At 49.4% G+C, this 20,359-nt stretch overlaps 1 protein-coding gene across 2 annotated transcripts in view; it reads right to left on the reverse strand.

Moving 5' to 3' along the window:
* MAPK15 (mitogen-activated protein kinase 15) overlaps positions 1-20,359 on the reverse strand; it is a 148,603-nt gene that overhangs the window by 39,128 nt on the left and 89,116 nt on the right. For both annotated transcript variants that reach the window (XM_077268466.1, XM_077268465.1), the window contains exon 5: positions 46-136. In XM_077268466.1, the coding sequence (XP_077124581.1) occupies positions 46-136 (91 nt within the window). The remainder of the gene's footprint in view (positions 1-45; positions 137-20,359) is intronic.

Here is a 20,359-nt window from a genome sequence, read left to right on the forward strand (position 1 = left end):
CGCCTCGTACCTTACACATCAGTATATATAATGGTGGAACTTTACCCATATACTCAAACACCAGGTAGATGTCTTTGTCGTTCTGAGCTCGGATGACATTCAGCAACTTAATGATGTTTGGATGTTCCCCGAACTCCTAGAAATACAGAACAGATCACATGATCGGGTGACAGCGGTGATGTCGTGTCCTATATTATCGTCAGAGACAAACATGTGTCATGTGATTGAGACATCTGTAGTGAGGTCACGTCCTATACTGTCACCGGAGAGAAGATAGAGTTATCAGGCATCTGTAGTGATGTCACATCCTATAGCGGCCCTGGAGACAATCGTGTGGTCAGATGTCAGTAGTGATGTCACGTCCTATACCGGCCCCAGATATGGTCATGTGAATGGGGCATCTGTAGTGATGTCACGTCCTATACTGGCCCCAGATATGATCATGTGAATGGGGCATCTGTAGTGATGTCACGTCCTATACCGGCCCCAGATATGGTCATGTGAATGGAGCATCTGTAGTGATGTCACGTCCTATACCGGCCCCAGATATGATCATGTGAATGGGGCATCTGTAGTGATGTCACGTCCTATACCGGCCCCAGATATGATCATGTGAATGGGGCATCTGTAGTGATGTCACGTCCTATACTGGCCCCAGATATGATCATGTGAATGGGGCATCTGTAGTGATGTCACGTCCTATACCGGCCCCAGATATGGTCATGTGAATGGAGCATCTGTAGTGATGTCACGTCCTATACCGGCCCCAGATATGATCATGTGAATGGGGCATCAGTAGTGATGTCACGTCCTATACCGGCCCCAGATATGGTCATGTGAATGGGGCATCTGTAGTGATGTCACGTCCTATACCGGCCCCAGATATGATCATGTGAATGGGGCATCTGTAGTGATGTCACGTCCTATACCGGCCCCAGATATGATCATGTGAATGGGGCATCTGTAGTGATGTCACGTCCTATACAGGCCCCAGATATGATCATGTGAATGGGGCATCAGTAGTGATGTCACCTCCTATACCGGCCCCAGATATGGTCATGTGAATGGGGCATCAGTAGTGATGTCACGTCCTATACCGGCCCCAGATATGGTCATGTGAATGGGGCATCTGTAGTGATGTCACGTCCTATACCGGCCCCAGATATGGTCATGTGAATGGGGCATCTGTAGTGATGTCACGTCCTATACCGGCCCCAGATATGATCATGTGAATGGGGCATCTGTAGTGATGTCACGTCCTATACCGGCCCCAGATATGGTCATGTGAATGGGGCATCAGTAGTGATGTCACGTCCTATACCGGCCCCAGATATGGTCATGTGAATGGGGCATCTGTAGTGATGTCACCTCCTATACCGGCCCCAGATATGATCATGTGAATGGGGCATCAGTAGTGATGTCACGTCCTATACCGGCCCCAGATATGGTCATGTGAATGGGGCATCTGTAGTGATGTCACGTCCTATACCGGCCCCAGATATGATCATGTGAATGGGGCATCAGTAGTGATGTCACCTCCTATACCGGCCCCAGATATGGTCATGTGAATGGGGCATCAGTAGTGATGTCACCTCCTATACCGGCCCCAGATATGGTCATGTGAATGGGGCATCAGTAGTGATGTCACGTCCTATACCGGCCCCAGATATGGTCATGTGAATGGGGCATCTGTAGTGATGTCACGTCCTATACCGGCCCCAGATATGATCATGTGAATGGTGCATCTGTAGTGATGTCACCTCCTATACCGGCCCCAGATATGATCATGTGAATGGGGCATCTGTAGTGATGTCACGTCCTATACCGGCCCCAGATATGGTCATGTGAATGGGGCATCTGTAGTGATGTCACGTCCTATACCGGCCCCAGATATGATCATGTGAATGGAGCATCAGTAGTGATGTCACGTCCTATACCGGCCCCAGATATGGTCATGTGAATGGGGCATCTGTAGTGATGTCACGTCCTATACCGGCCCCAGATATGATCATGTGAATGGGGCATCAGTAGTGATGTCACCTCCTATACCGGCCCCAGATATGGTCATGTGAATGGGGCATCAGTAGTGATGTCACGTCCTATACCGGCCCCAGATATGGTCATGTGAATGGGGCATCTGTAGTGATGTCACGTCCTATACCGGCCCCAGATATGATCATGTGAATGGGGCATCAGTAGTGATGTCACGTCCTATACCGGCCCCAGATATGATCATGTGAATGGAGCATCTGTAGTGATGTCACGTCCTATACCGGCCCCAGATATGATCATGTGAATGGGGCATCAGTAGTGATGTCACGTCCTATACCGGCCCCAGATATGATCATGTGAATGGGGCATCTGTAGTGATGTCACCTCCTATACCGGCCCCAGATATGGTCATGTGAATGGAGCATCAGTAGTGATGTCACGTCCTATACCGGCCCCAGATATGATCATGTGAATGGGGCATCTGTAGTGATGTCACGTCCTATACCGGCCCCAGATATGATCATGTGAATGGAGCATCTGTAGTGATGTCACGTCCTATACCGGCCCCAGATATGATCATGTGAATGGAGCATCTGTAGTGATGTCACCTCCTATACCGGCCCCAGATATGATCATGTGAATGGGGCATCTGTAGTGATGTCACGTCCTATACCGGCCCCAGATATGATCATGTGAATGGGGCATCTGTAGTGATGTCACGTCCTATACCGGCCCCAGATATGATCATGTGAATGGGGCATCTGTAGTGATGTCACGTCCTATACCGGCCCCAGATATGATCATGTGAATGGGGCATCTGTAGTGATGTCACGTCCTATACCGGCCCCAGATATGATCATGTGAATGGGGCATCAGTAGTGATGTCACCTCCTATACCGGCCCCAGATATGGTCATGTGAATGGAGCATCAGTAGTGATGTCACGTCCTATACCGGCCCCAGATATGATCATGTGAATGGAGCATCTGTAGTGATGTCACGTCCTATACCGGCCCCAGATATGATCATGTGAATGGGGCATCAGTAGTGATGTCACGTCCTATACCGGCCCCAGATATGGTCATGTGAATGGGGCATCTGTAGTGATGTCACGTCCTATACCGGCCCCAGATATGGTCATGTGAATGGGGCATCTGTAGTGATGTCACCTCCTATACCGGCCCCAGATATGGTCATGTGAATGGGGCATCAGTAGTGATGTCACGTCCTATACCGGCCCCAGATATGGTCATGTGAATGGAGCATCTGTAGTGATGTCACGTCCTATACCGGCCCCAGATATGGTCATGTGAATGGAGCATCAGTAGTGATGTCACGTCCTATACCGGCCCCAGATATGGTCATGTGAATGGGGCATCTGTAGTGATGTCACGTCCTATACCGGCCCCAGATATGGTCATGTGAATGGAGCATCAGTAGTGATGTCACGTCCTATACCGGCCCCAGATATGGTCATGTGAATGGGGCATCTGTAGTGATGTCACGTCCTATACCGGCCCCAGATATGATCATGTGAATGGGGCATCTGTAGTGATGTCACGTCCTATACCGGCCCCAGATATGATCATGTGAATGGAGCATCTGTAGTGATGTCACGTCCTATACCGGCCCCAGATATGATCATGTGAATGGAGCATCTGTAGTGATGTCACGTCCTATACCGGCCCCAGATATGATCATGTGAATGGGGCATCTGTAGTGATGTCACGTCCTATACCGGCCCCAGATATGATCATGTGAATGGAGCATCAGTAGTGATGTCACGTCCTATACCGGCCCCGGATATGGTCATGTGAATGGGGCATCTGTAGTGATGTCACGTCCTATACCGGCCCCAGATATGACCATGTGAATGGAGCATCAGTAGTGATGTCACGTCCTATACCGGCCCCAGATATGACCATGTGAATGGAGCATCAGTAGTGATGTCACGTCCTATACCGGCCCCGGATATGGTCATGTGAATGGGGCATCTGTAGTGATGTCACGTCCTATACCGGCCCCAGATATGGTCATGTGAATGGGGTATCTGTAGTGATGTCACGTCCTATACCGGCCCCAGATATGATCATGTGAATGGGGCATCAGTAGTGATGTCACGTCCTATACCAGCCCCAGATATGGTCATGTGAATGGAGCATCTGTAGTGATGTCACGTCCTATACCGGCCCCAGATATAATCATGTGAATGGGGCATCTGTAGTGATGTCACGTCCTATACCGGCCCCAGATATGATCATGTGAATGGAGCATCAGTAGTGATGTTACGTCCTATACCGGCCCCAGATATGATCATGTGAATGGGGCATCTGTAGTGATGTCACCTCCTATACCGGCCCCAGATATGATCATGTGAATGGAGCATCTGTAGTGATGTCATGTCCTATACCGGCCCCAGATATGGTCATGTGAATGGGGCATCTGTAGTGATGTCACGTCCTATACCGGCCCCAGATATTATCATGTGAATGGGGCATCTGTAGTGATGTCACCTCCTATACCGGCCCCAGATATGATCATGTGAATGGAGCATCTGTAGTGATGTCATGTCCTATACCGGCCCCAGATATTATCATGTGAATGGAGCATCTGTAGTGATGTCACGTCCTATACCGGCCCCAGATATGGTCATGTGAATGGAGCATCAGTAGTGATGTCACGTCCTATACCGGCCCCAGATATGGTCATGTGAATGGAGCATCTGTAGTGATGTCACGTCCTATACCGGCCCCAGATATGGTCATGTGAATGGGGCATCAGTAGTGATGTCACGTCCTATACCGGCCCCAGATATTATCATGTGAATGGGGCATCAGTAGTGATGTCACGTCCTATACCGGCCCCAGATATAATCATGTGAATGGAGCATCAGTAGTGATGTCACGTCCTATACCGGCCCCGGATATGGTCATGTGAATGGGGCATCTGTAGTGATGTCACATCCTATACCGGCCCCAGATATGGTCATGTGAATGGGGCATCAGTAGTGATGTCACGTCCTATACCGGCCCCGGATATGGTCATGTGAATGGGGCATCTGTAGTGATGTCACATCCTATACCGGCCCCAGATATGGTCATGTGAATGGGACATCTGTAGTGATGTCATGTCCTATACCGGCCCCAGATATGATCATGTGAATGGAGCATCTGTAGTGATGTCACGTCCTATACCGGCCCCAGATATGGTCATGTGAATGGGGCATCTGTAGTGATGTCACGTCCTATACCGGCCCCAGATATGATCATGTGAATGGAGCATCAGTAGTGATGTCAGGTCCTATACCGGCCCCAGATATGGTCATGTGAATGGGGCATCTGTAGTGATGTCACGTCCTATACCGGCCCCAGATATGATCATGTGAATGGAGCATCTGTAGTGTAGTGATGTCACGTCCTATACCGGCCCCAGATATGATCATGTGAATGGGGCATCAGTAGTGATGTCACGTCCTATACCGGCCCCAGATATAATCATGTGAATGGAGCATCAGTAGTGATGTCACCTCCTATACCGGCCCCAGATATGATCATGTGAATGGGGCATCTGTAGTGATGTCACGTCCTATACCGGCCCCAGATATGATCATGTGAATGGGGCATCAGTAGTGATGTCACCTCCTATACCGGCCCCAGATATAATCATGTGAATGGGGCATCAGTAGTGATGTCACCTCCTATACCGGCCCCAGATATGGTCATGTGAATGGAGCATCTGTAGTGATGTCACGTCCTATACCGGCCCCAGATATGATCATGTGAATGGAGCATCTGTAGTAATGTCACGTCATATACCGGCCTCAGATATGGTCATGTGAATGGAGCATCTGTAGTGATGTCACGTCCTATACCGGCCCCAGATATGATCATGTGAATGGGGCATCTGTAGTGATGTCACCTCCTATACCGGCCCCAGATATGATCATGTGAATGGGGCATCAGTAGTGATGTCACGTCCTATACCGGCCCCAGATATAATCATGTGAATGGAGCATCAGTAGTGATGTCACCTCCTATACCGGCCCCAGATATGATCATGTGAATGGGGCATCTGTAGTGATGTCACCTCCTATACCGGCCCCAGATATGGTCATGTGAATGGGGCATCTGTAGTGATGTCACGTCCTATACCGGCCCCAGATATGGTCATGTGAATGGAGCATCTGTAGTGATGTCACGTCCTATACCGGCCCCAGATATAATCATGTGAATGGGGCATCTGTAGTGATGTCACGTCCTATACCGGCCCCAGATATGGTCATGTGAATGGAGCATCTGTAGTGATGTCACGTCCTATACCGGCCCCAGATATGATCATGTGAATGGAGCATCTGTAGTGATGTCACGTCCTATACCGGCCCCAGATATGATCATGTGAATGGAGCATCAGTAGTGATGTCACGTCCTATACCGGCCCCAGATATGATCATGTGAATGGAGCATCTGTAGTGATGTCACGTCCTATACCGGCCCCAGATATGATCAAGTGAATGGAGCATCAGTAGTGATGTCACGTCCTATACCGGCCCCAGATATGATCATGTGAATGGAGCATCTGTAGTGATGTCACGTCCTATACCGGCCCCAGATATGGTCATGTGAATGGAGCATCTGTAGTGATGTCACCTCCTATACCGGCCCCAGATATGATCAAGTGAATGGAGCATCTGTAGTGATGTCACGTCCTATACCGGCCCCAGATATGATCATGTGAATGGAGCATCTGTAGTGATGTCACGTCCTATACCGGCCCCAGATATGATCATGTGAATGGAGCATCTGTAGTAATGTCACGTCATATACCGGCCTCAGATATGGTCATGTGAATGGAGCATCTGTAGTGATGTCACGTCCTATACCGGCCCCAGATATGATCATGTGAATGGGGCATCTGTAGTGATGTCACGTCCTATACCGGCCCCAGATATGATCATGTGAATGGGGCATCAGTAGTGATGTCACCTCCTATACCGGCCCCAGATATGATCATGTGAATGGAGCATCAGTAGTGATGTCACGTCCTATACCGGCCCCAGATATAATCATGTGAATGGAGCATCTGTAGTGATGTCACCTCCTATACCGGCCCCAGATATGGTCATGTGAATGGGGCATCTGTAGTGATGTCACGTCCTATACCGGCCCCAGATATGGTCATGTGAATGGAGCATCTGTAGTGATGTCACGTCCTATACCGGCCCCAGATATAATCATGTGAATGGGGCATCTGTAGTGATGTCACGTCCTATACCGGCCCCAGATATGATCATGTGAATGGAGCATCAGTAGTGATGTCACGTCCTATACCGGCCCCAGATATGATCAAGTGAATGGAGCATCTGTAGTGATGTCACGTCCTATACCGGCCCCAGATATGATCATGTGAATGGAGCATCTGTAGTAATGTCACGTCATATACCGGCCTCAGATATGGTCATGTGAATGGAGCATCTGTAGTGATGTCACGTCCTATACCGGCCCCAGATATGATCAAGTGAATGGAGCATCTGTAGTGATGTCACGTCCTATACCGGCCCCAGATATGATCATGTGAATGGAGCATCTGTAGTAATGTCACGTCCTATACCGGCCCCAGATATGATCATGTGAATGGAGCATCTGTAGTGATGTCACGTCCTATACCGGCCCCAGATATGATCATGTGAATGGAGCATCTGTAGTAATGTCACGTCATATACCGGCCTCAGATATGGTCATGTGAATGGAGCATCTGTAGTGATGTCACGTCCTATACCGGCCCCAGATATGATCATGTGAATGGGGCATCTGTAGTGATGTCACGTCCTATACCGGCCCCAGATATGATCATGTGAATGGGGCATCAGTAGTGATGTCACGTCCTATACCGGCCCCAGATATGATCATGTGAATGGGGCATCAGTAGTGATGTCACGTCCTATACCGGCCCCAGATATGATCATGTGAATGGGGCATCTGTAGTGATGTCACGTCCTATACCGGCCCCAGATATGATCATGTGAATGGGGCATCAGTAGTGATGTTACGTCCTATACCGGCCCCAGATATGATCATGTGAATGGGGCATCTGTAGTGATGTCACCTCCTATACCGGCCCCAGATATGATCATGTGAATGGGGCATCTGTAGTGATGTCACGTCCTATACCGGCCCCAGATATGATCATGTGAATGGGGCATCTGTAGTGATGTCACGTCCTATACCGGCCCCAGATATGATCATGTGAATGGAGCATCAGTAGTGATGTCACGTCCTATACCGGCCCCAGATATGATCATGTGAATGGGGCATCTGTAGTGATGTCACCTCCTATACCGGCCCCAGATATGATCATGTGAATGGGGCATCTGTAGTGATGTCACGTCCTATACCGGCCCCAGATATGATCATGTGAATGGGGCATCTGTAGTGATGTCACGTCCTATACCGGCCCCGGATATGATCATGTGAATGGGGCATCTGTAGTGATGTCACGTCCTATACCGGCCCCAGATATGATCATGTGAATGGAGCATCAGTAGTGATGTCACGTCCTATACCGGCCCCAGATATAATCATGTGAATGGAGCATCTGTAGTGATGTCACATCCTATACCGGCCCCAGATATGGTCATGTGAATGGAGCATCAGTAGTGATGTCACGTCCTATACCGGCCCCAGATATGATCATGTGAATGGAGCATCTGTAGTGATGTCACGTCCTATACCGGCCCCAGATATGATCATGTGAATGGAGCATCAGTAGTGATGTCACGTCCTATACCGGCCCCAGATATGGTCATGTGAATGGGGCATCTGTAGTGATGTCACGTCCTATACCGGCCCCAGATATGATCATGTGAATGGAGCATCTGTAGTGTAGTGATGTCACGTCCTATACCGGCCCCAGATATGGTCATGTGAATGGAGCATCAGTAGTGATGTCACGTCCTATACCGGCCCCAGATATGATCATGTGAATGGGGCATCTGTAGTGATGTCACCTCCTATACCGGCCCCAGATATGGTCATGTGAATGGAGCATCAGTAGTGATGTCACCTCCTATACCGGCCCCAGATATGATCATGTGAATGGAGCATCAGTAGTGATGTCACGTCCTATACCGGCCCCAGATATGATCATGTGAATGGGGCATCTGTAGTGATATCACGTCCTATATCGGCCCCAGATATGGTCATGTGAATGGAGCATCTGTAGTGATGTCACGTCCTATACCGGCCCCAGATATGATCATGTGAATGGAGCATCTGTAGTGATGTCACGTCCTATACCGGCCCCAGATATGATCATGTGAATGGGGCATCTGTAGTGATGTCACGTCCTATACCGGCCCCAGATATGATCATGTGAATGGGGCATCTGTAGTGATGTCACGTCCTATACCGGCCCCAGATATGATCATGTGAATGGGGCATCTGTAGTGATGTCACGTCCTATACCGGCCCCAGATATGGTCATGTGAATGGAGCATCAGTAGTGATGTCACGTCCTATACCGGCCCCAGATATGATCATGTGAATGGAGCATCTGTAGTGATGTCACGTCCTATACCGGCCCCAGATATGATCATGTGAATGGAGCATCAGTAGTGATGTCACGTCCTATACCGGCCCCAGATATGGTCATGTGAATGGGGCATCTGTAGTGATGTCACGTCCTATACCGGCCCCAGATATGATCATGTGAATGGAGCATCTGTAGTGTAGTGATGTCACGTCCTATACCGGCCCCAGATATGGTCATGTGAATGGAGCATCAGTAGTGATGTCACGTCCTATACCGGCCCCAGATATGATCATGTGAATGGGGCATCTGTAGTGATGTCACCTCCTATACCGGCCCCAGATATGGTCATGTGAATGGAGCATCAGTAGTGATGTCACCTCCTATACCGGCCCCAGATATGATCATGTGAATGGAGCATCAGTAGTGATGTCACGTCCTATACCGGCCCCAGATATGATCATGTGAATGGGGCATCTGTAGTGATATCACGTCCTATATCGGCCCCAGATATGGTCATGTGAATGGAGCATCTGTAGTGATGTCACGTCCTATACCGGCCCCAGATATGATCATGTGAATGGAGCATCTGTAGTGATGTCACGTCCTATACCGGCCCCAGATATGATCATGTGAATGGGGCATCTGTAGTGATGTCACGTCCTATACCGGCCCCAGATATGATCATGTGAATGGGGCATCTGTAGTGATGTCACGTCCTATACCGGCCCCAGATATGATCATGTGAATGGGGCATCTGTAGTGATGTCACGTCCTATACCGGCCCCAGATATGATCATGTGAATGGAGCATCTGTAGTGATGTCACGTCCTATACCGGCCCCAGATATAATCATGTGAATGGAGCATCTGTAGTGATGTCACCTCCTATACCGGCCCCAGATATGGTCATGTGAATGGGGCATCTGTAGTGATGTCACGTCCTATACTGGCCCCAGATATGATCATGTGAATGGGGCATCTGTAGTGATGTCACCTCCTATACCGGCCCCAGATATGATCATGTGAATGGGGCATCTGTAGTGATGTCACGTCCTATACCGGCCCCAGATATAATCATGTGAATGGGGCATCTGTAGTGATGTCACGTCCTATACCGGCCCCAGATATAATCATGTGAATGGAGCATCAGTAGTGATGTCACGTCCTATACCGGCCCCAGATATGATCATGTGAATGGAGCATCAGTAGTGATGTCACGTCCTATACCGGCCCCAGATATAATCATGTGAATGGAGCATCTGTAGTGATGTCACCTCCTATACCGGCCCCAGATATGGTCATGTGAATGGGGCATCTGTAGTGATGTCACGTCCTATACCGGCCCCAGATATAATCATGTGAATGGAGCATCTGTAGTGATGTCACCTCCTATACCGGCCCCAGATATGGTCATGTGAATGGGGCATCTGTAGTGATGTCACGTCCTATACCGGCCCCAGATATGGTCATGTGAATGGGGCATCTGTAGTGATGTCACGTCCTATACCGGCCCCAGATATGGTCATGTGAATGGGGCATCAGTAGTGATGTCACGTCCTATACCGGCCCCAGATATGGTCATGTGAATGGAGCATCAGTAGTGATGTCACGTCCTATACCGGCCCCAGATATGGTCATGTGAATGGGGCATCAGTAGTGATGTCACGTCCTATACCGGCCCCAGATATGGTCATGTGAATGGGGCATCTGTAGTGATGTCACGTCCTATACCGGCCCCAGATATAATCATGTGAATGGGGCATCTGTAGTGATGTCACGTCCTATACCGGCCCCAGATATAATCATGTGAATGGAGCATCAGTAGTGATGTCACGTCCTATACCGGCCCCAGATATAATCATGTGAATGGAGCATCTGTAGTGATGTCACCTCCTATACCGGCCCCAGATATGATCATGTGAATGGGGCATCTGTAGTGATGTCACGTCATATACCGGCCCCAGATATGGTCATGTGAATGGGGCATCTGTAGTGATGTCACGTCCTATACCGGCCCCAGATATAATCATGTGAATGGGGCATCTGTAGTGATGTCACCTCCTATACCGGCCCCAGATATGGTCATGTGAATGGGGCATCTGTACTGATGTCACCTCCTATACCGGCCCCAGATATAATCATGTGAATGGAGCATCTGTAGTGATGTCACCTCCTATACCGGCCCCAGATATGGTCATGTGAATGGAGCATCTGTAGTGATGTCACGTCCTATACCGGCCCCAGATATGATCATGTGAATGGAGCATCAGTAGTGATGTCACGTCCTATACCGGCCCCAGATATAATCATGTGAATGGAGCATCTGTAGTGATGTCACGTCCTATACCGGCCCCAGATATAATCATGTGAATGGGGCATCTGTAGTGATGTCACGTCCTATACCGGCCCCAGATATAATCATGTGAATGGAGCATCAGTAGTGATGTCACATCCTATACCGGCCCCAGATATGATCATGTGAATGGGGCATCAGTAGTGATGTCACGTCCTATACCGGCCCCAGATATGATCATGTGAATGGAGCATCTGTAGTGATGTCACGTCCTATACCGGCCCCAGATATGGTCATGTGAATGGGGCATCTGTAGTGATGTCACGTCCTATACCGGCCCCAGATATGATCATGTGAATGGGGCATCTGTAGTGATGTCACCTCCGATACCGGCCCCAGATATGATCATGTGAATGGAGCATCTGTAGTGATGTCACCTCCTATACCGGCCCCAGATATGGTCATGTGAATGGAGCATCTGTAGTGATGTCACGTCCTATACCGGCCCCAGATATGGTCATGTGAACGGGGCATCAGTAGTGATGTCACGTCATATACCGGCCCCAGATATAATCATGTGAATGGAGCATCAGTAGTGATGTCACGTCCTATACCGGCCCCAGATATGACCATGTGAATGGGGCATCTGTAGTGATGTCACGTCCTATACCGGCCCCAGATATGGTCATGTGAATGGAGCATCTGTAGTGATGTCACGTCCTATACCGGCCCCAGATATGATCATGTGAATGGAGCATCTGTAGTGATGTCACCTCCTATACCGGCCCCAGATATGGTCATGTGAATGGAGCATCTGTAGTGATGTCACTTCCTATACCGGCCCCAGATATGGTCATGTGAATGGAGCATCTGTAGTGATGTCACGTCCTATACCGGCCCCAGATATGGTCATGTGAATGGAGCATCTGTAGTGATGTCACGTCCTATACCGGCCCCGGACATGGTCATGTGAATGGAGCATCTGTAGTGATGTCACGTCCTATACCGGCCCCAGATATGATCATGTGAATGGAGCATCTGTAGTGATGTCACGTCCTATACCGGCCCCAGATATGATCATGTGAATGGGGCATCTGTAGTGATGTCACGTCCTATACCGGCCCCGGATATGATCATGTGAATGGAGCATCAGTAGTGATGTTACGTCCTATACCGGCCCCAGATATGGTCATGTGAATGGGGCATCTGTAGTGATGTCACGTCCTATACCGGCCCCAGATATGATCATGTGAATGGGGCATCTGTAGTGATGTCACCTCCGATACCGGCCCCAGATATGATCATGTGAATGGAGCATCTGTAGTGATGTCACCTCCTATACCGGCCCCAGATATGGTCATGTGAATGGAGCATCTGTAGTGATGTCACGTCCTATACCGGCCCCAGATATGGTCATGTGAACGGGGCATCAGTAGTGATGTCACGTCATATACCGGCCCCAGATATGATCATGTGAATGGAGCATCTGTAGTGATGTCACCTCCTATACCGGCCCCAGATATGGTCATGTGAATGGAGCATCTGTAGTGATGTCACGTCCTATACCGGCCCCAGATATGATCATATGAATGGGGCATCTGTAGTGATGTCACGTCCTATACCGGCCCCAGATATGGTCATGTGAATGGAGCATCTGTAGTGATGTCACGTCCTATACCGGCCCCGGACATGGTCATGTGAATGGAGCATCTGTAGTGATGTCACGTCCTATACCGGCCCCAGATATGATCATGTGAATGGAGCATCTGTAGTGATGTCACGTCCTATACCGGCCCCGGATATGATCATGTGAATGGAGCATCTGTAGTGATGTCACGTCCTATACCGGCCCCAGATATGATCATGTGAATGGAGCATCTGTAGTGATGTCACGTCCTATACCGGCCCCAGATATGATCATGTGAATGGGGCATCAGTAGTGATGTCACGTCCTATACCGGCCCCAGATATGATCATGTGAATGGGGCATCTGTAGTGATGTCACGTCCTATACCGGCCCCAGATATGATCATGTGAATGGGGCATCTGTAGTGATGTCACGTCCTATACCGGCCCCAGATATGATCATATGAATGGGGCATCTGTAGTGATGTCACGTCCTATACCGGCCCCAGATATGATCATATGAATGGAGCATCAGTAGTGATGTCACGTCCTATACCGGCCCCAGATATGATCATGTGAATGGGGCATCTGTAGTGATGTCACGTCCTATACCGGCCCCAGATATGGTCATGTGAATGGAGCATCAGTAGTGATGTCACGTCCTATACCGGCCCCAGATATGACCATGTGAATGGAGCATCTGTAGTGATGTCACGTCATATACCGGCCCCAGATATGATCATGTGAATGGGGCATCTGTAGTGATGTCACGTCCTATACCGGCCCCAGATATGATCATGTGAATGGGGCATCTGTAGTGATGTCACGTCCTATACCGGCCCCAGATATGGTCATGTGAATGGGGCATCTGTAGTGATGTCACGTCCTATACCGGCCCCAGATATGATCATGTGAATGGAGCATCAGTAGTGATGTCACGTCCTATACCGGCCCCAGATATGATCATGTGAATGGGGCATCTGTAGTGATGTCACACGTCCTATACCGGCCCCGGATATGATCATGTGAATGGGGCATCTGTAGTGATGTCACCTCCTATACCGGCCCCAGATATGATCATGTGAATGGGGCATCTGTAGTGATGTCACGTCCTATACCGGCCCCAGATATGATCATGTGAATGGAGCATCTGTAGTGATGTCACGTCCTATACCGGCCCCAGATATGGTCATGTGAATGGGGCATCTGTAGTGATGTCACGTCCTATACCGGCCCCAGATATGATCATGTGAATGGGGCATCTGTAGTGATGTCACGTCCTATACCGGCCCCAGATATGATCATGTGAATGGGGCATCTGTAGTGATGTCACCTCCTATACCGGCCCCAGATATGATCATGTGAATGGGGCATCTGTAGTGATGTCACGTCCTATACCGGCCCCAGATATGATCATGTGAATGGAGCATCTGTAGTGATGTCACGTCCTATACCGGCCCCGGATATGGTCATGTGAATGGAGCATCTGTAGTGATGTCACGTCCTATACCGGCCCCAGATATGATCATGTGAATGGGGCATCTGTAGTGATGTCACCTCCTATACCGGCCCCAGATATGATCATGTGAATGGGGCATCTGTAGTGATGTCACGTCCTATACCGGCCCCAGATATGATCATGTGAATGGAGCATCTGTAGTGATGTCACGTCCTATACCGGCCCCAGATATGATCATGTGAATGGGGCATCTGTAGTGATGTCACCTCCTATACCGGCCCCAGATATGATCATGTGAATGGGGCATCTGTAGTGATGTCACCTCCTATACCGGCCCCAGATATGATCATGTGAATGGGGCATCTGTAGTGATGTCACGTCCTATACCGGCCCCAGATATGGTCATGTGAATGGAGCATCTGTAGTGATGTCACGTCCTATACCGGCCCCAGATATTATCATGTGAATGGGGCATCTGTAGTGATGTCACGTCCTATACCGGCCCCAGATATGGTCATGTGAATGGAGCATCTGTAGTGATGTCACGTCCTATACCGGCCCCAGATATTATCATGTGAATGGGGCATCTGTAGTGATGTCACGTCCTATACCGGCCCCAGATATGATCATGTGAATGGGGCATCTGTAGTGATGTCACGTCCTATACCGGCCCCAGATATGATCATGTGAATGGAGCATCTGTAGTGATGTCACGTCCTATACCGGCCCCAGACATGATCATGTGAATGGAGCATCTGTAGTGTTGTCACGTCCTATACAAGCCCCAGATATGGTCATGTGAATGGGGCATCTGTAGTGATGTCACGTCCTATACCGGCCCCAGATATGGTCATGTGAATGGAGCATCTGTAGTGATGTCAGGTCCTATACCGGCCCCAGATATGATCATGTGAATGGGGCATCTGTAGTGATGTCACGTCCTATACCGGCCCCAGATATAATCATGTGAATGGGGCATCAGTAGTGATGTCACGTCCTATACCGGCCCCAGATATGATCATGTGAATGGGGCATCTGTAGTGATGTCACGTCCTATACCGGCCCCAGATATGATCATGTGAATGGGGCATCTGTAGTGATGTCACGTCCTATACCGGCCCCAGATATGATCATGTGAATGGGGCATCAGTAGTGATGTCACGTCCTATACTGGCTCCAGATATGATCATGTGAATGGAGCATCTGTAGTGATGTCACGTCCTATACCGGCTCCAGATATGATCATGTGAATGGAGCATCTGTAGTGATGTCACGTCCTATACCGGCCCCAGATATGATCATGTGAATGGGGCATCTGTAGTGATGTCACGTCCTATACCGGCCCCAGATATGATCATGTGAATGGGGCATCAGTAGTGATGTCACGTCCTATACCGGCTCCAGATATGATCATGTGAATGGAGCATCTGTAGTGATGTCACGTCCTATACCGGCCCCAGATATGATCATGTGAATGGAGCATCAGTAGTGATGTCACGTCCTATACCGGCTCCAGATATGATCATGTGAATGGAGCATCTGTAGTGATGTCACGTCCTATACCGGCCCCAGATATGATCATGTGAATGGGGCATCTGTAGTGATGTCACGTCCTATACCGGCCCCAGATATGGTCATGTGAATGGGGCATCAGTAGTGATGTCACGTCCTATACCGGCCCCAGATATGGTCATGTGAATGGGGCATCTGTAGTGATGTCACCTCCTATACCGGCCCCAGATATGGTCATGTGAATGGGGCATCTGTAGTGATGTCACCTCCTATACCGGCCCCAGATATGATCATGTGAATGGGGCATCAGTAGTGATGTCACGTCCTATACCGGCCCCAGATATGATCATGTGAATGGGGCATCTGTAGTGATGTCAGGTCCTATACCGGCCCCAGATATGATCATGTGAATGGAGCATCAGTAGTGATGTCACGTCCTATACCGGCCCCAGATATGATCATGTGAATGGGGCATCTGTAGTGATGTCACGTCCTATACCGGCCCCAGATATGGTCATGTGAATGGGGCATCTGTAGTGATGTCACCTCCTATACCGGCCCCAGATATGGTCATGTGAATGGGGCATCTGTAGTGATGTCACCTCCTATACCGGCCCCAGATATGATCATGTGAATGGGGCATCAGTAGTGATGTCACGTCCTATACCGGCCCCAGATATGATCATGTGAATGGGGCATCTGTAGTGATGTCACGTCCTATACCGGCCCCAGATATAATCATGTGAATGGGGCATCAGTAGTGATGTCACGTCCTATACCGGCCCCAGATATGATCATGTGAATGGGGCATCAGTAGTGATGTCACGTCCTATACCGGCTCCAGATATGATCATGTGAATGGAGCATCTGTAGTGATGTCACGTCCTATACCGGCCCCAGATATGGTCATGTGAATGGGGCATCTGTAGTGATGTCACGTCCTATACCGGCCCCAGATATGGTCATGTGAATGGGGCATCTGTAGTGATGTCACCTCCTATACCGGCCCCAGATATGGTCATGTGAATGGGGCATCTGTAGTGATGTCACCTCCTATACCGGCCCCAGATATGATCATGTGAATGGGGCATCAGTAGTGATGTCACGTCCTATACCGGCCCCAGATATGATCATGTGAATGGGGCATCTGTAGTGATGTCAGGTCCTATACCGGCCCCAGATATGATCATGTGAATGGAGCATCAGTAGTGATGTCACCTCCTATACCGGCCCCAGATATGATCATGTGAATGGAGCATCTGTAGTGATGTCACGTCCTATACCGGCCCCAGATATGGTCATGTGAATGGAGCATCAGTAGTGATGTCACGTCCTATACCGGCCCCAGATATGATCATGTGAATGGGGCATCTGTAGTGATGTCACGTCCTATACCGGCCCCAGATATGATCATGTGAATGGGGCATCTGTAGTGATGTCACGTCCTATACCGGCCCCAGATATGATCATGTGAATGGGGCATCTGTAGTGATGTCACGTCCTATACCGGCCCCAGATATGATCATGTGAATGGAGCATCTGTAGTGATGTCACGTCCTATACCGGCCCCAGATATGATCATGTGAATGGGGCATCTGTAGTGATGTCAGGTCCTATACCGGCCCCAGATATGATCATGTGAATGGAGCATCAGTAGTGATGTCACCTCCTATACCGGCCCCAGATATGATCATGTGAATGGAGCATCTGTAGTGATGTCACGTCCTATACCGGCCCCAGATATGGTCATGTGAATGGAGCATCAGTAGTGATGTCACGTCCTATACCGGCCCCAGATATGATCATGTGAATGGAGCATCTGTAGTGATGTCACGTCCTATACCGGCCCCAGATATGGTCATGTGAATGGGGCATCTGTAGTGATGTCACGTCCTATACCGGCCCCAGATATAATCATGTGAATGGAGCATCAGTAGTGATGTCACGTCCTATACCGGCCCCAGATATGATCATGTGAATGGAGCATCAGTAGTGATGTCACGTCCTATACCGGCCCCAGATATAATCATGTGAATGGAGCATCAGTAGTGATGTCACCTCCTATACCGGCCCCAGATATAATCATGTGAATGGGGCATCTGTAGTGATGTCACGTCCTATACCGGCCCCGGATATGATCATGTGAATGGGGCATCAGTAGTGATGTCACGTCCTATACCGGCCCCAGATATAATCATGTGAATGGAGCATCTGTAGTGATGTCACGTCCTATACCGGCCCCAGATATGATCATGTGAATGGGGCATCAGTAGTGATGTCACGTCCTATACCGGCCCCAGATATGGTCATGTGAATGGGGCATCTGTAGTGATGTCACGTCCTATACCGGCCCCAGATATGGTCATGTGAATGGGGCATCTGTAGTGATGTCACCTCCTATACCGGCCCCAGATATGATCATGTGAATGGAGCATCTGTAGTGATGTCACGTCCTATACCGGCCCCAGATATGATCATGTGAATGGGGCATCTGTAGTGATGTCACCTCCTATACCGGCCCCAGATATGATCATGTGAATGGAGCATCTGTAGTGATGTCACGTCCTATACCGGCCCCGGATATGATCATGTGAATGGAGCATCTGTAGTGATGTCACGTCCTATACCGGCCCCAGATATGGTCATGTGAATGGAGCATCTGTAGTGATGTCACGTCCTATACCGGCCCCAGATATGATCATGTGAATGGGGCATCTGTAGTGATATCACGTCCTATACCGGCCCCGGATATGATCATGTGAATGGGGCATCTGTAGTGATGTCACGTCCTATACCGGCCCCAGATATGGTCATGTGAATGGGGCATCAGTAGTGATGTCACGTCCTATACCGGCCCCAGATATGGTCATGTGAATGGAGCATCTGTAGTGATGTCACGTCCTATACCGGCCCCAGATATAATCATGTGAATGGAGCATCTGTAGTGATGTCACGTCCTATACCGGCCCCAGATATGGTCATGTGAATGGGGCATCTGTAGTGATGTCACGTCCTATACCGGCCCCAGATATAATCATGTGAATGGAGCATCTGTAGTGATGTCACGTCCTATACCGGCCCCAGATATGGTCATGTGAATGGAGCATCTGTAGTGATGTCACGTCCTATACCGGCCCCAGATATAATCATGTGAATGGAGCATCTGTAGTGATGTCACGTCCTATACCGGCCCCAGATATAATCATGTGAATGGGGCATCTGTAGTGATATCACGTCCTATACCGGCCCCAGATATGGTCATGTGAATGGAGTATCAGTAGTGATGTCACGTCCTATACCGGCCCCCGATATGATCATGTGAATGGAGCATCTGTAGTGATGTCACATCCTATACCGGCCCCAGATATGGTCATGTGAATGGGGCATCAGTAGTGATGTCACGTCCTATACCGGCCCCAGATATGATCATGTGAATGGGGCATCTGTAGTGATGTCACGTCCTATACCGGCCCCAGATATGATCATGTGAATGGGGCATCTGTAGTGATGTCACGTCCTATACAGGCCCCGGATATAATCATGTGAATGGAGCATCAGTAGTGATATCACGTCCTATACCGGCCCCAGATATGGTCATGTGAATGGAGCACCAGTAGTGATGTCACGTCCTATACCGGCCCCAGATATGATCATGTGAATGGAGCATCTGTAGTGATGTCACGTCCTATACCGGCCCCAGATATGATCATGTGAATGGAGCATCTGTAGTGATGTCACATCCTATACCGGCCCCAGATATGGTCATGTGAATGGGGCATCAGTAGTGATGTCACGTCCTATACCGGCCCCAGATATGATCATGTGAATGGGGCATCTGTAGTGATGTCACGTCCTATACCGGCCCCAGATATGGTCATGTGAATGGGGCATCTGTAGTGATGTCACGTCCTATACCGGCCCCAGATATGGTCATGTGAATGGAGCATCTGTA

Source organism: Ranitomeya variabilis, chromosome 6 (assembly GCF_051348905.1).
Source record: "Ranitomeya variabilis isolate aRanVar5 chromosome 6, aRanVar5.hap1, whole genome shotgun sequence".
NCBI classification, from domain to species: Eukaryota; Metazoa; Chordata; class Amphibia; order Anura; family Dendrobatidae; genus Ranitomeya; species Ranitomeya variabilis.